Source organism: Pelodiscus sinensis, chromosome 6, assembly GCF_052426305.1.
Source record: "Pelodiscus sinensis isolate ZL-2025 chromosome 6, ASM5242630v1, whole genome shotgun sequence".
NCBI classification, from domain to species: Eukaryota; Metazoa; Chordata; order Testudines; family Trionychidae; genus Pelodiscus; species Pelodiscus sinensis.
The window spans coordinates 42,569,523-42,586,743 of NC_143057.1; the positions used below are offsets into that span (position 1 = coordinate 42,569,523).

General features: G+C 41.1%; 1 protein-coding gene across 3 annotated transcripts in view; it reads right to left on the reverse strand.

Moving 5' to 3' along the window:
* Positions 1-17,221, reverse strand: part of GOLM1 (golgi membrane protein 1) — a 49,941-nt gene that overhangs the window by 23,499 nt on the left and 9,221 nt on the right. For 2 of the 3 annotated variants that reach the window (XM_075931789.2, XM_075931791.2), the window contains 2 exons: positions 12,404-12,551; positions 8,158-8,337 (listed from right to left, as the gene is read on the reverse strand). In XM_075931789.2, the coding sequence (XP_075787904.1) occupies positions 8,158-8,337; positions 12,404-12,532 (309 nt within the window). In that variant the 5' untranslated portion in view covers positions 12,533-12,551. Of the gene's footprint in view, positions 1-8,157; positions 8,338-12,403; positions 12,552-16,089; positions 16,136-17,221 lie in introns of those variants that run through there. The other variant, XM_075931790.2, reaches the window with a different exon arrangement.

The following is a 17,221-nucleotide window of genomic DNA, read 5'->3' on the forward strand; positions in this document are numbered from 1 at the left end:
ACAACTTCAAATTGGTTAGCAAATGACCATCAGCAATCAGTGCTGGCAAGCTTCCATACAGTGATGGCCATGTTGCTGAGAGCTCTCAGGTTGGCTGTCTGCCACTGCAGCGCTCAGGTGAGCTCAGTGCATAATTAAGAAAGTGACTTTTGACATTCTGAAGTTCAGCCATCACTGTCGGTCATCCCAGGTCTGCAGCACAATCCCATCCCACCAGTCCATGCTAAATAGCTGAGCCCAAAAGAGGCACGCCAAATGACTCTGCTCCCAGAAAAGATGTAGGAGAAGTGCCTATTTGTTTTGGATCTCTTCCTCTTCCCTAGATATCATCATCATCAGCCTGGTTCTGTACTCAATACACAACTTCAAATATTCAGCCAGCAGTATATTTACATTCATGATCATGAAAATGACAGCACTCAGAACTTCCTCAAAGCTGCCTCCAAGGAACAAGAATATTGGGATGAAAAAAGAGAAATCATGGGAATGGCCAAATAAAACAGGGTTACCCTAAAGAAATCTTAAAATGCACTGGACAAATGTGTAGAGAAACAGCTACTGGGAAAAGAAGGAAAACAGAATACAGTAAACCCATTATTCCACCTTTATATTTATTGATATTCAAATTATCATTGACCCTTATTGCTTAGTGAATCCCTATCAGGACAGAGTCAGACTAACACCGATGAAGAACTAGTTTGTTTCCCAATTTTATTTGGTCACGGAACCCTTTTAAACTTGAAATAATTTTGCGGAACCTCTAATAACAGCAACTGGTTTGAGAGCTGAAGCTTCAACTTTGTCTGACACTTGTGCTAGTAGATTTGTATTCAGTCACCCATGTGATCCACGCTCCCTCAGAGTGAGTATGGGGATTTATGGTGGTATATAACAGGCAATCGCACCACTGACTATGCGCGCACTGCTGAGTAGTAATTTCATCGTCTCCACTCTCTGGCTAAGATGGTATTACACAGGGACACTTACCGTGGCAAACACAAATTAAAATTGTTTTCAATAAAAATAATAAATGCTAAAATATTAATTTTTAATCATAAAATGTTATTGTAATAGAATTTTCTCGCAGAAACCTTATTTTCACTTCGCGGAAATCCGGAGTTCTGCAGAACACCATTTGGGAAACACTGAACTAGTACAATTGAGATGAGAACAAGGCCTGTGATATCATTCCCTTAACCAAGATCCCTATAATAACATGGCCAAACAGAGTAACAGACAACTTTAAAAGTCATTGTAGATTTCTGCCATATCCACTAGCATTTGTGTATTAATATTTTATGAGTACATCACATTTATTGATTATTCTTGTACACAATGTTCTCCATATTGCTCAAGGGACTAATTGACTAAATAGTCTTTTGGATGTGAGTTACCTTACAATCAAATATTTACAATTCAAGTCTAGTTAGATAATATAATTTATTTTCTTAATCTGCTGCTAAAAAGGAAAAAAAAAACTGATCTGAATGACTGAACTAAACCAAAAAAATCAGGTTATGATTTTGATAGACTATCATAATCCTTCACAAAAAAGTCAGCCAATCAAGAAGGCGAATATGAAGACATGCTACAAGAACACACACCAAAAATATTTATAAAAAGGTATTTTAGAATTTACCAAGTTAATGTAAGTGTAATGCATTTTCTCTTTTAAGTCAGAATAATTTGTTTTGCTCTCAAAATATCCAAAAGATACTAGTCCATATTATTACTTAGTGATATAAGAGACTAGTCGACTATCCAATAAGCAGAAGCTTATTGGATAGTCAACCAGTGATGCGACTAGTCGCTTCCTCCACATTGCTGCCTTTGTCAGAGAGGGGCAGCAAATGGTGGGGAGCAGGAGCCAGTGCTGATGAGAGCTGACTTAAGAGCAAGCTCCCCCCAGCACCATCTCCGTGAGGGTCAGGGGAGATAGAGGCATAGCGGAAATGGTATGAGCAGGGACTAAAGCAGTTTCCGCTTGCACCACTTCTGTTGTGATGCTGCTTTCGTAATGTACAAGAGCCTAGTGGGCTCTCACTAGGACTCTCGTACATTTCAAAGGCTGAGGCCTGCATTCCCTGCGGGGGTTCCGTTTTTGAACGATAACAAGAGCCCAGCAGTTCAAAGGTGGAGGTGCCCTTATAGACTAATCGAATAGCCAATCAACTATTCAGTTAGTTACTTGATCTAAATTTAACATCCCAATTTAGTGATGCTAAAAAAAATTTTAAATTTCTAATATGAAACTTCAGGAAGGGGAAGTCTTTTGTACTGACCTCAAAAGGGTCCCTGTATAGCGTCTACTGCCTTTCAGAGAAGGCCTGGTGCTTGTTCTCTTGCAGGCACAGGGATAGGGTTGGAGGGACTGTCCCTTTTGCCCAGTGGACAAAGCTCCTAACACCCCCAAGCACAGATGAAGGCACAAATGTTGATCCATTTTCAGTAGATGTGATCCCAGCTGATCCTGCCCAGGAGCTAGGGGCAGTCCTGATGTCAGCCAGCTCAGCAAACCACCTTTCAAGCTGCTATCCTGCAGATCCTTGGAGAAGTGGAGGGAGAGCGATCACAACTGCAGAGGGGCCCTGTTGAGCTTTTCCAGAAATCTTCTGCGTTATACTATCTGCTATCATGGCACTACATATCTGGTATGCAACTTATCCGGTATGCAACCTATCCAGCACACAATAACTTGCAGCACACAATAACTACTGTTATTCATCCGCAGCCACGCAGACAGAAGGATAGTTAAATGAAAAATAGTATATATAATAAATAACTGCAACAATTGATTGGCCTTGCATGCTACCTGTGAGTTTGGTCAGGTAAAAGCAATTTATAGCCCAAAGATCTGTTCTCTCCCAGACCTATGGAACACCCCAATTTTGCCTCCCCCCCCCAATCACATGCCCTGCAAAAACATAAAACATAAATCAATATAAATCCACACACACACACACACACACACACACACACACACCAGATACTTTTTGTTTTCAATCAAGTTTTTGTTGAAGTGCTGATCATTCACAGAACAGCCTGGAATAGGAGTTAGTGAGCCATACTGCACGTTAACTGCAAAATCTAGGACTGGGAATTTCTGGGTAAGAGAGCATGTCTTCTGAGCACTTTTCCTTCTGCAAAGGCATTACTCTTCTCTCAGTCAAAGCATTTCAATACCCACTGCTTTGAGAGAAGAAAGGCAGTAATGTATTGATTTATAAGCTTTCCCATAAAGGGTTAAGTGTTCTTTTATGAACGGCATTCCCTCCCAGGAACAAGGAAACTGAACTAGACTCCATTTCTTCCTTATTCACCACAGGGCAGGGTTGCTCACCGTCCCCACAATGACAGGGAGTTTGGTTCACAGAAGCATTGTCTATTGGGGTTCCTGGGGACCAAGGTCAATACTAGGGATGTTAAGGACTAGTAGACTACCTGATAAGCATTTGCTTATCAGCTATTCAATCAACTACTCGATTCCCTCCCCACCCCTCTTGCTGCCTCTATCAGATAGAGGCAGCAAAGGGAGGGGAGGAGAGGGGTACTTCAAAGCAGCAGCGCCGCACAGCTGAGCCCGGGATCAACTATGCGGCGCTGTCGCTTTGAAATGCCGAGGCGGCGTTCAGCTGTGCGTCTCAGCTGTGCGGCGCTGCTGCACGTGGAGCCCAGCTGATCCTGGGCTCTAGTGTTGCATTTCCACGGAACTGGGATCAGCTGGGGAGTCCCCAGCTGACCCCAGGCTCCATGAGCGCTGATCCCGGGCTCTTGTACATTTCAAAGGAAGAATGCAGAAGTGCTTATCGACTAGTTGATGGAAATTCCATCGACTAGTCAATTAACCATTACTTAACATCCTTAGACAATACTGCAGAGCAATACACTGCTGGAGCAGCCATGCTTTCATTGGCTTTCCCTCGCCAGAAGGGTTTCAGATCTGCAGTGGGGGAACCCATGTCAGCTTAGTCAGTATGGGTATGTCTACACTACCCCGCTAGTTCGAACTAGGAGGGTAATGTATGCATACCGCACTTGCTAATGAAGCCCGGGATTTGAATTTCCCGGGCTTCATTAGCATAAGCGGGGAGCCGCCATTTTTAAATCCCCGCTGCTTCGAACCCCGTGCAGCGCGGCTACACGGGGCTCGAACTAGGTAGTTCGGGCTAGGTTCCTATTCCGAACTACCATTGCTCCTCATGAAACGAGGTGTACCGGTAGTTCGGAATAGGCACCCTAGTCCGAACTACCTAGTTCGAGCCCCATGTAGCTGCGCTGCACGGGGTTCGAAGCAGCGGGGATTTAAAAATGGCGGCTCCCCGCTTATGCTAATGAAGCCCGGGAAATTCAAATCCCGGGCTTCATTAGCAAGTGCGGTATGCATACATTACCCTCCTAGTTCGAACTAGGAGGGTAGTGTAGACATACCCTATGATCTTGTGCTAAGATCTCCAACACAGGGAGGGGAGGGGGGAGTTGGGAGTACAGAGCCATGAAAATCGCCCCAGCCTCTCATCTAAAGCTGCAGAATCTGAACAGGTCACATCTACAAACTGATTTCCATGGAAAAGTTGGAAAGTGCAACAGGCACACACACCTTCCAGTACTAGGATGCCAGAACACACTACTCTCTGTTTGAAAAGGCAGAGGACCGCAGAGAGCCCAGTGTGTTACTGTTCACTCAGCATAGGCTATAAGTCTGGCCTTATAGTTTTACAGCAGAGACCCTAGGGAGTGTTCGATTACTGAAAGTTAGAGGCCTGCATTTTAGGAGGTACTATTTAAAGGAAAACATTTTGGAAAAAGAAGTCTAACAATCTTCCCACAGTTCAGAGGGAATCTGCCAAAGGGAAGGAACTGTAAAATGCAAGAGTTCACATTACTTCAAAACTATCGTAAGTGCCAATGTCTCTGTGTTAGGCAACATGAAATTTAATTTTTCTGGCTATATTACTTAAGTGCGCTGCTTGAGACGCAGAAGTGGAACATGAGTGGATACCAAAAATCGAGAGCGAGGCGCTGTACCTTCAGAGATGCAAACAGTGGTATCTCCACTGAGGAAAGTAAGGACAAATGGCCCCACACAGGAATGTTTTCCAACAGAAATCTTTGAGGAAGGAACACCTCCCTAATGAACTTTAGTAACAAAAGGCTGAGAAAAGCTGTATTTAAATATTGCCATAATATTATTGAAAAGTAGATGTGTGTTATTTTTCATATCATTTTCCATCTGTTAAAACAGTATTGCAGGTCCCAAGCATTCAAAATCCACAGATTCTAGTTCCTCTGTAAAAGTATCTAAATACTTCTGAGCTTTTTTGCTAATCAAACTGGGTTTTGGGAGAGGTGAGTCAGGGCACAACATGATGGGCAAGATCTTCATATACGTATAAGAATCATTACCATCTATGCAAGTACAAACATTCCTATAAATCTAACTGCTATTTTTTAGTTTTAGAAATTAATATATAGGCCATTAAGCTAAATGCAGCAGTACCAAATAGAGATGTAAAATCCTGTTTAATTAGTTAATCTGTTAAACATTACTTTTAACAGATTAAACAGGATGGGTGGGCTGCGGGGCCATGGGCAGGCTGGAGTGGTCTCCCCTTGTCATGGTCAGGGGCTGCATCGGATGTGTTGGAACACCTCCCCACACACCGCAGCTGGGCTGGAGCAGCCCCCATGATGGTAGGCCCCACAGGACTGGAGCAACCCCCTGCCGCACAGAGGGTAAGGGGCTGCTCCAGCAACTGCAGGGGGGGGGTGGGCCACTGGCAACTTAATAGGCTAGGTTTATTGGTTAACTATTAACCTCCCTCGTACTAAGCTGCTGTCAGTTCCAGGGAAAACACATCACTTCCACGTCAGTGCTAATTCGAGACAAAGCACTCTGTGGCAAAGGCTGGGATTCAGTGTAGATTTAGACCTGTCATTCCACTTTCAACCAGATTTTTACCTTGAGGCTGAATTTAATAAGCATGCACAGTGGGTTTTTTATAGACTTCCATCAGGCCTCTGATTCAGTGCATCAAAAGCAAGTCTGTAGGATTTAATCTGCACCGCCTGGAAAGATGGTATCCTTGACAAAAGAGCTCTAGAGTGGAACGGCGAGCACTGTTCAAATTAATGGTAGATTCCTATTTCCATTTATTTAGTAAGGCTGCATGCTGTCACCATCGTTGTTCAATAGCGGCACTGGCGAGTTGATGGATAAGCTTGAGGAAGCAGCTATCGGTGACAGTGAGTTGAACCCCACTGTACTTTGAGATCCTGAAAACACTGATGGCATCATCTTGTTTGCTCAGTCAGGCAAATGGCTTCAGCAGAAGGCCAATCTTGTCAGGCAAGAGACGCACACATTAGTTTGGCTTTTTATCCAGTTAAAACTAAGTCCCTGATCGTTGATTACAAGCTGGTCATGATGAACCTATCCAGATGACATGCTGAGCATGGGACAACTATCAAATATTTGGGCAGAGACACAGATAATGTTGGAACACTCCTTTAGCAGAAGTTGCTGCGGCAGAGGCCTCTGTGGAGATGTCATGACATCAAGCTTGCCATAAAGCTGCAGAGCCAGAGAACCACAGTTGCACCAGTTGCTGCTGCACATGCAAAGCAGGTGCTGAGAAAGACAAAAGACCACTGGGATTTATGTTTTCATTTCTCATTGTCATCATCAGCTGCTCCATGGCGAGTGGCAGGACAAGATCAGAAATGAGGCTATTCAAAACCAGCTCCATCAGCGCCAGCTGGGTTTCCACCAGTTTTCTTGGTATGGATATATTATTAAAATGGAAAACCAAAGGATTCTAAAGCATGTTTACCATGGAAAGCCTCCATATGGTGAGCAACTACAAGGGCACCAAAAGTTTCTGTGGTGTGCTAGTATTGGCAGTGATGGACATAAACTGAATGTCCAACCTGACCACCTTAAAAACCTAACCACACATTGATCCAGGTGATGTTCAACCTGCAAAGAGACTGTAACTCTTTGGTATTTATCCTGATGATGATGCACAGGAGCATGAGGCCAGGTTAAGTTAGTTTTATCAAAACAAGATAAACAAGAGCAGAATTTGATCAATGCTAAGTAAGGGCTCCTTAAAACTCCTCCTATAACTTCTAAAATGTTATTGAGGGCATGTCTAGACTATGTTTTTCTTTTGAAAGAAGATATGCACATTAGGGGCAAATTTGCCTATCTTCTTCCAATCACTTTTTCTAAAGAGGTTTTTTCGAAAAAGCAAGCGGTCTAGATGTGGTTCTTTAGAAAAAAAACCCTTTTTTGAAAGAACACTGTAAACCTCATTTTTTGAGGAAGAAGGGTTCTTTCGAAAAAGGTGTTTTTTTTTTCAAAGAACCAAGTCTAGACTGCTTCCTTTTTCGAAAAAACCTCTTTTGAAAAAGTGATCAGAAGAAGATATGCAAATTTGCACCAAATGTGCATATTTTATTTTGAAAGAAAAACGTAGTCAAGATGTGCCCTGCGTGTCAGCAGCACGTGCTATGTGTGTTGTATTATAATTGCATGTAATGCTTTCATGAGACACCAGATTTTGATGTATTGCCTCCATTTTATCACCAATGAACGGTTATTTTCTTCATTAAAAATTATTCAACATTTCTTTTACAACCCTGAATACTAGAGATCTGTGTTAGAATTCCATTTTTTCAGCACTACACATTTTGCCACTGCAGGCTGAACCTCTCTAGTCCAGTAACATCTGTGATCCAGCAAGAGTTTAGTTAGCTGGATACTCACTTATCAAGCATGTGGCCAAGTTTCCTGCAGTTCCATAAAGTTTGTGTACAGCCATCAGTCCCGGCTCTCAGTGTTCAGTGCTGTTATTTAGCTCTAATTTGCCCCTAAGCGTCTTCTAAGAGCCCAGTAAGCAGTAGAAGTGTTGGTCATGCTGCTAGACAACATTGACCTCCCATAGCTCAGCAAATTCTATGATTCAGCACTGGTCAGGTCCCAAAGGTGCCGGACTAGAGAGGTTCAAACTGTTGTAGTGATGGCTGCATGATTGCTTTTGTATTATCTGAAAGATTTAAATAATCCTATTTCCTTACAGAGAATAACATGCTATACATGGTAACAATGAGAAAGTTGCATTCTAAGGCCAACAGTACAGTTTGAAGAAGTCCTACCTTCTCATCCTGGTGCATTTTATTGACATTTTCCAACTGAAAACCATGGAGGGACTGGATTTTATCTATCTGCTCTCGCTGCTTCTCTAGTTCTCCTTGGAATTCATTCTTTTTTAGTTCAACAGCTCCTCTCTCTGCTGCCGCCCTGCGGACTTTCCTTTCCAGTTCCATAATCCGACTCTGAAAAGAAGCAGATAAACGAGACAAATATAAATGGCTCCTATAAATCAGGGTTACAAGGAGTGTTTGTGTCTGATAGGACTTCAAACTTTTTGTGCAGAGAAAATCTGATTAATCTGTTATGGATTTTCAGTCTATCACATTTCCAATTAGTCACTACTTAGATTTAAGGGTATAAAAGGATTTGGTCCCAGAATCAGGCACAGCCAAATTAAGTTCAATGTCTGTCTGGCAATTCCACTGTGCACAATGACAATACTCCCATGATGGGCAAAGCAACGTTTTAAATAATTGTATTAGTATAATTAATAAATACAAATGTTTCAACCCATTAAAAAAGTTTAAACTAGTGTCAAATCTAGGTCTAGAATCTAGATCTGAAGATTTCTTGCATTGCCACTACATAAAATACCTTTAAGATAGCTCAATGGGTTACAAGTAGTCTACAATGTAATATGCCATTTCTATTAAGAGGCCCCTTAAGAATAGGTCAAGGAGTTAAGTCTGCAGATTTGGGGTTTGTTTGGTTTTTAAGAATTGATTCAGTTTTTGCAGGACACTCTGGGTGTACCTCATATGTTCTGTTGCTTGTTATCCAAGAGTCATTTACGTACTTCTAATCTCTGTAACTGCCAGATTCTGTAGACTTTGGAGGTGGCAGGGTGGAAAAGGGCAAAAGTCTCAAGAGCATTTGTCAAGCTGAGGAAAACATCTACTGCCTCAGAATGAACTTCATAGTCCATTTGGAATTTAATGGGATGTATCAAAATCATATTATCTACCGAGTCCTCAATGGCAGGGTTCTAGCTTTGTAATTTCACAGCCTTCCCTGCTGGATAAAGCCATATTTAAAGAAGCCACTTGCCTACCCTCAGCAGCTGGGATTAAACTCCTACACTGCAATTACTACAGTAGATGAGAGAATGGAAAAAGAAAAACTTTCATGATTAAACTGCAGGAGCAGAGAAAACTAATTCCATCTTAGTATAGCATTAAAGTCCTGCCAAAAAACTGGCTGAATAAATAGTATTACTTTCTAAAACACTCTAAGTGCAGTCCAACCCTTAAAATATGAATGGTGCTTCTTTTCGTACTGCTGCCAGCGCTTTGCTACGGTTGATTGGAAGAAAATAATTTTACATTTGCATTTGGGAAAAGCACTGCACGGCAAGGACAATCAATAATGACAAATTGACCTCCAGGTTACTGAATCAAGCGTGACCCAAGACAGTAATGATTTTTGATCCGCTGTCATCAGTTTTGTGGCCTGTGTCATGACTTAATGGTCTCAACCCAGCTGTTAATAAATAAGTAACCAGTATCAGAAAGAGGCCAGGGACTGATGGATCCCAGAGGTTGAATTAACCTCTTTCCAGAAGATGAGACATTCTGTCCTCGGGGAATGGCTAAAACACAGTAGCAGAGCAGTGGTGAAAACTTTATCCTTACATTAAGACATGACATAGCATGGTACCAGTTCTGCAGGAAAGGGGACTTCAATTTCTAGGGCTATCAATCCAGTTAAAAGTTCAGTAAACTCTGAAGATCCAACATCTGCTCCATAGACAAAGTTGTGAAGAATTTTCTGTTACAGACCTAGTTTGAGAATTCTTTCCCCAGCTTCACCAGAAATGAACCAATCTACCCAGCATAACTCTGGTGTGCCACTCTGAGCATTTTTAGAAGAAAGCGTGGGAGATATTGTAATTACATATATTATCTTGAGGGAACATCTTGTATTAAGTTTATGTATCACTGTGGGTCACGACTGGTAGGTATGACAGTGTTCTTCACCAGACAGGTACTATCCCCTTCCCCAGGGACGTTTCCATATACTGATTCAAACTGGGTTTCCCCAAAATAGGAAAACTAAGAAAAGTCTTGTGGCTTAAAAAGGATGCATTTAAACTGTCTCAGGATCATCTGTCCAAGGCACCGACCCTTACAGAAAGTTTGCAAAGATCTGGCCTACCCATAAGACCAATGCTTTTAGTGTGTATATAGTAACTTTTGTGGGATTTTTTTTTTAATGTTTTCTCCAAAACGCTTTCACCTTACGAATAAAGATGCTTGCTTAGGAAGAGCAGCATGGTCACTTGTAACTGCTGACAATACACAGTTTAGAGCCCTCGGAGAGAAAGAAAAGTGCAGGCATTGGCTTTAGGAACACTGGCTTGCTAGGGATAGCAGAGTGCATGCAAGTGGCTGTGCAGCCTTGAACCACTCCTAGTCAGAAGGGAGTGGGAACTGGGTCCATACGCAGACACAGGTAATGGCTGGAGATCTAAGACCTGACACAGAACTCCTGGAAGAGAAGCATGGAATGGGGGATAGAAGTGCAGTTATCCCATAGCCGTGACAGTCATCAAATAAGGGGTTCATCATGGAAAAATAATCCAGGGCATTCAATGTTAAAAAGGAAGAATGTCATAACTCAAGAACAGCTTGGCTAGAGACACCAGTCTTGCAATTAGATCCAACTGTTCAGAACCCCTGCAGAACTTCATTAGCTAGTTTAAGAATGAACATTCATTGTCTCTGCAGAACAGCCAACAATACGAGTCTCAGCAAGATTTACAAAGAAAACTAAGATCATGTATGTGGAGCCCCAATGATCTCAGATTGTAAGGTCAATGAGCATTTAAAAAGCCCCAGCTCAGCTAACAAAGACCGTAAGGACTAAGGATGTTAGAGACTAATCAACTATCTGATAAGCAAATGCTTATCAGACAGTCGACTAGTTAATTCCCCACCTTGTTGCCTCCATCAGATAGAGGCAGCAAAGTGGAGGGGGGAGGGAAGGGTCTACTTCAAAGGGGCAGTGCCTCACAGCTGATCCCTGGCTCAGCTGTGAGGTACTGCCCCTTTGAAACACAGAGGTGGCATTTCAAAGCGGCAGCGGCAGCGCCACCTGGAGCCTGGGGTCAGCTGGAAACTCCCCAGTTGACCCCAGGCTCTAAGCGGCATTTCCACAGAACCCAGGATTAGCTAGGGAGTCCCCAGCTGACCCCGGGTTCTGGGGAAATGCCACACAGAGCCTGGGATCAGCTGGGAAGTCCCCCGTTGGCCCCGGGCTCCATGAGTGTACTTCCACTTTGAAATGCACAAGAGCCCCTGCTGGGGATTCTTGTCCATTTCAAAGCTGGCACACTGCCTGCAGCCCAGAGACAGCGGGACTTCCCGCTGGCCCCAGGCTGCATGCAGTGTTCTGTATTCCTCCTTTGAAATGTACAAGAGCCCCAGAAGGGGATCTTGTACATTTCAAAGGAGGAATGTGGACGTGCCTATCGACTAGTCCATTACTCAACTAGTAAAATAACTGCAATTTAACATCCTTAGTAAGGACTACTCTGCATTCATTCACTCTGCCTTGTATAACTGCAGTAGCTTGTTCTGCACCATATTTCCACATATCAAGATTAGGTAAATTTGAGAAATCCAATTTAGACTTCTCAGTCAAAATCTTCATTAAGAAAACATCTCTGCCTTAGAAAGCACCAATATGTCATTTTTAAACACCCCTCTGAAAAAGTACAAAGAGCTTTTCTTACATCTGATAGGAATACAAATCTGGGAAAGGTACTTTGCATTTTAGCTTGCCCAATATCAACTGCTACTTGCATATAATGTGCTGAGCAGACCCTGAACCAATGCAGGAGCAGGCATGGAAAAGTTTGGGAGACAAAAAAGTTGACAGTAGCAAATGGAAAGCAAAAATGTGCTGCTTTTAGTGGTAATGTTCAGAAAGATCAACAAATCAAACCAAAACCAAACACCACACTTGAATATTTAACAACAAGAAAACTTTTCTACAGAATGATAATAGCAGCATAAAGTTGCAAAACTGCCTGGACAGAACTGGCTATTGCAAGTGCAACACTTTTCACGTGCACTTCTCTTCACTCCTTTCCTGGGAAACTGCTAGGAGTGGACTATCAAGGAACAAACTCAAAAGTTTTGCCTTGGCTCTTTTTTTTTTTTTTTTTTTCCCACGCAGTTCACAAGTATAAATACTGTTAGCAGCCATATCTATTTGAAACTACAGGAAGGAGTACAGGAATACTACCTGTAGATCAACATTGCGAGAACTTGCAATCCAGTAATTGAAACCCAAAACAATCATACAAGCCACAAGCGCAGCTATTAGAAGAGGTGGAGATTTCATTCCTCGACGGCCGTTTCCTAGCCCGACCATTTCAAAAGGACGTGGAAATCTGTAAATGAAAATAAATAAGTCATGTTACATACTCCTTTGCTAGGACAATTTCATGAGTACATCAGACTTATACTGGAACCAAGAACTGCTGTGGTTTTACAACAGCTTATTTTGGTAACTACGAATTGGAGTATCCCAGGCAAGGAAAGCATTCTTCCCTGGATTTGTAACTGGACGAATATCACAGGGCCACATTGTACCATCATTGTTTATGGCTAATTTCACTGAATTTCAGTATGGAGTATAGCAGAAAAACCTAATGAGAGAACAAAGAACCACAATAATTGTCTTACTGGAACAAGTCTACCACTTAGTCAGTTAACCCCTCTCTGGCAATGACTAATGTTGGATGCTAACTGAGCAATGCTACTCCATTGGCAGAGGGAGGAAAGGAATAGATTTATTTTCTCTCTCATCCCAGCTGGTGACCAGTTTAGTCCCCAAAACAGTAGGCTAACTTAGCCCTTCATTTTAAAATTTGTCCAAGTTAGTATGATTTCAGATTCTTTTCTTGGTGACCCTATTCCAGTTCCTTTCATCAGGAGAGAATAGAGTGATATTTTTTTCTGATATTCTGCTGTTCTACGGTGCTTGCCTAACACCACATTTAAAGCCTTCATTTCTTGAAAGTTGTAAATTCTGGTGAAGCAGGTTTAGCGTTTGCATAAAGGGCAGGGAATTGTGCTACACCATGTGCCATGTATTATTGGCAGGCATGAAGAGAAAAGCACCACAATGACATATTTTAAACTTCTTGCCTAAGTCAACTTAGGATACCTCTTGGTACATGAAAGCTTCATTTAAGAATTCTGAAACACACTATTAATTTAGTGATATTAATGCTTTTTTTAAAGTGTTGCATGGGTTTATGTATAGTTTTAGCACTCAAAAATTGCTTTGTATTTTTAATGTAGCAATAATTTACTATACAATTTTTTTTAAAATAGTTGCCAGTTCATTCCACTGGAAAACAGATATTGCAAATAGATAATTACTAATGTTACAGGCAACTTAAAATACACATACTGATCTACTATCATGACAAAGAATGTGTTGATCCAGTGAATTAATTCCATAGTTCTAGTAGTTTGTGTGCAATTATTTGACAGATGTATGTAATATACAAAAAAGGCACAACTTTTGATTTGTGAAAAGGTTAAGCTGCTCTAAATGGGGCTATTCATGACATGATCTGTTCTTCTGAATGCATTCCTCAAACCTCACATCTTATTTTAAAAGACTGAAATAACTAAATGAATGAATGAATCATTAAGGTTTTCCACTTAAATTAACAGAAATAAAGAACACAAAAGCTGACCCTTGAGAAAGACAGCTGTTATAATATCACAGCTAAATAAACATTTTACTAATATATCTTTCCCATACCTAGACAATACTTACATTCTCTAAATTAGAACCAATGATTTATTGATAAATGAAGTTGCCTGCTGGAAAGTGCTTATAAACGTTTTGTGGCTAATCCACTGTTTAACGGCACAACTTTGAATAAATAACTAGAATCCACTTTACTGTTCTGAAAGTTTTTTTTTTTGGGGGGGGGGGGGAAAGAGTTGGACAGGAGATGCATTTCCTTTGTTTTACCTATCAGATTTAAGGTGTCAGCTTTCCTTTTAAAAGAGAAGTTGAATTTCCCAGTCCTCAATCTTCATTACATTTCAGGTATCAGCTTTCTATTAGATTGTTACTTACTTAATAATCCCAAAAATTTGTTCTCAGGGTTTAGATGCAGCAGTTAATCTATTTCATCACATTGCAGATGTGCAATGAACAATCTTGTGTCTTTACATTTCAAAGATTTCTAAATAGTGATCTTACCAAAGACTATGCAGTGACCCCATCATAACTGGAAAGTTAGGTTAGCATTAAATATGAATCCCTTTCTTTTGGGGCTGGAATTTTAAAAAAGCAATAAATCAGATGTGACTATTTTAGGGACAACCTTGAAGTTCTTAAGTATCAAGGTAAAACTTCAATCCTCTTAAATGGGCACATTTAATTAGTAAGGAATGAGATTCAAAGCACACACCGCTAACACTTGGTCTTTGCACTCTGATATAACTGTAACATATTTAACAATTATGTGGTGCCAAACCAGATAGGAATTACTTCATTTTGGTACCAAGTAGTATTTCTATAAAATGGCATATTTTGATAAATCTAAGAGCAAAGAGAAATGATCAAATTATACGGAGAAAACACAACTGGCCCTAAATATACCTCAGCATACTTCACAAGATGGGGTCCATTCTTAATTCTCATATGAGGTTTAGTACAACAGCACGGCCCCAATGTCAGATGGACTCTTGAGGCTTACTAGGCTATACATAATTGTAGATTTCCAATAGCCTGAACATCTATTATACTACTTCCACCAAAGCACTCGAGAATCAAATCAAAGACAACAAATCACAGAATAACATATCTGCTCTGAAAGAAGCTATATCTAAGATTGTGTGGTTTGGAAATCTACAAACAGAAATGAGCCTGGTACAGTGGATAAGGCTAAACGGAGTTTGGGATATTGCTGCTATTGCATGGGATGGATTTTCTATTAATAATTTTGTTCATTCTCCGAATAGGTATGTTATTAATAAAGAGACCTACTAGCTAACTTGCTATTTCAATGGGATGCAATTCTCAGTGTCTACCTTATTAAATATTTAATGATGGTGGAAATTCCCAGCAGATCTATGGATAGATGGAAACTATATTACAAAGAGAAGGAAAGAGCATCAGTAGCTAGAGAACAGCAAAGAAACTGATTTTATTCCTGACCAGTATTAGTGCCTGCTTTAAAAATAGCTGGCACAATGTTTAAGGTTTTGTTGTTCCAATTAAACAACACTTTTTCTTTTCTTTCCGCAACCCCAGGAGGGGGGGAGGAGAATACACTAAGTACCAGGCTACTTTAGGGTTAGAATGTCAGATAATGTTGTATAGCCTGTATCTGTCCTGTCTTCCTTGCAACAATAGTGTGATTTCTTGAAAGACACTTGTCTTCCCTCCCTGCCGTAAAAAAGAGGTGTGGCTTAAATAGAACAACAAAGCTTAAAGATAGCCATCTGGCTATGGGAGCACTCCACATGTGCAGGGGGACTGCAGCACAGCCTGCAAAAGCATTTCTCTCCATTGGTTTCACTGCTCTTGGCTCAGGATCAAGAAAATCTGTAACAGACTCCCAAAGGGCCACTGTGTAGCTACACGGAATGGAAGCCGTCAGGGAAGGGAAGGGAAAGGGAAAGGGAAAAAAAGGTTTATAAAAATTAAACAGAAGATTACACAAAAAACAACTGAGAAATAAGGTGTGAGAGATAATTTAACCAGTGCATGAAGTGAGGGGACATATGGGAATATGCATGAGCATGACTATGTATTGAGATGCTATTTGTCAATCCTTCTCAAGGGCCACTTTTCCCTTTTTAAATAGCATTTGCAAAACATCTAAAAGAGCTTTCATCTGTGACAAATATAAAAGGTGCCAACAGAGATATGATTCACACTAGCACATTAGTTACCTGAAATGGAATATCTGTTCTTCATTTTAAATCAAGCTTAATGTCACTGCAAATAACAAGATAGATTAAACTTGCATTTTTAACTTATTCTCTGTCTTTAGTTGTATGCCTACCTATTTACTTACTTGCAAACACTGAACCAATATGGCGCAAGATAGTGGAAAGCATATTGCAACATTCATTCCAATAATTTCAAAAAGCCTCAGTAAATTGGGGGGAGGGGTTTGGTAGGTTGAAGTAGAAGAGGCAAGTCATTTTGCAAGAAGCCAGAATAATTTATTATGGAGACAGATTGGCTGGACTGCTAGTAAGGCAATCACATTGTTCAAATGGAGAAACAGTAAATTCAGCATGCACCTTCCCATGTGGAATGGCCAGAAAGAGATTTCAAAAGATTTGATAGGATGTCATGATGCACACATTTGATAGCCCACTTCTTATAAATGGTTCTCTCTAGAAGTGTTGATTTTACCATAAGAATGGCATGATTAATAAGCGTGTCGCTCTGGAAACTCCACAAAATGTTGCTGCATATTTGAAAGTTTATTTCACAGCTAAGCAAACAGCATAGGAAATGTTACAAACATGGTTATACAGATGTTAATTTGTACAATATCTGCTAAAATATATAACAGGTGTGGCCAAACTGTGGCTCATGAGCTGCATGCTGCTCTTTTACAGATAGAGTGTAGTTCCCAGAGTTCCCCCCCACCCCCTCATTCTCCACTTACTAAAGTGAGCAGGGGGAGCTCAGGGCTTGTGTCCTGAGGACAGGTAGCGGGACTAAGGGCTTCTGCCCTTCGGGGGGGGGGGGGGGGAAGAGGGTCTTGCTCGTGGGAATGGTGTCAGGGCAGAACCCAGTATTCCAGCAGATGCCACAACACGGGACAGTTGTGCGTGTCTTGAGGCTCCCAAACTTCTGAAGATTCTTGTATGCAGCTCAAAGGCTCAGTAAGTTTTGCCCCTCCTGACATACAGTTATTTAAATTGCTATGCAAGTAGTTTTTGGATTATGGGTAAGCAAATCACATTTTACATGAAAGAATCTTCCTCCTTAAAGGTATTCCCCAGTGTGTGTGAAGCTGCACCAATTTACATTAGGTAAATTATATAATTACTGTCTTCATTGTTA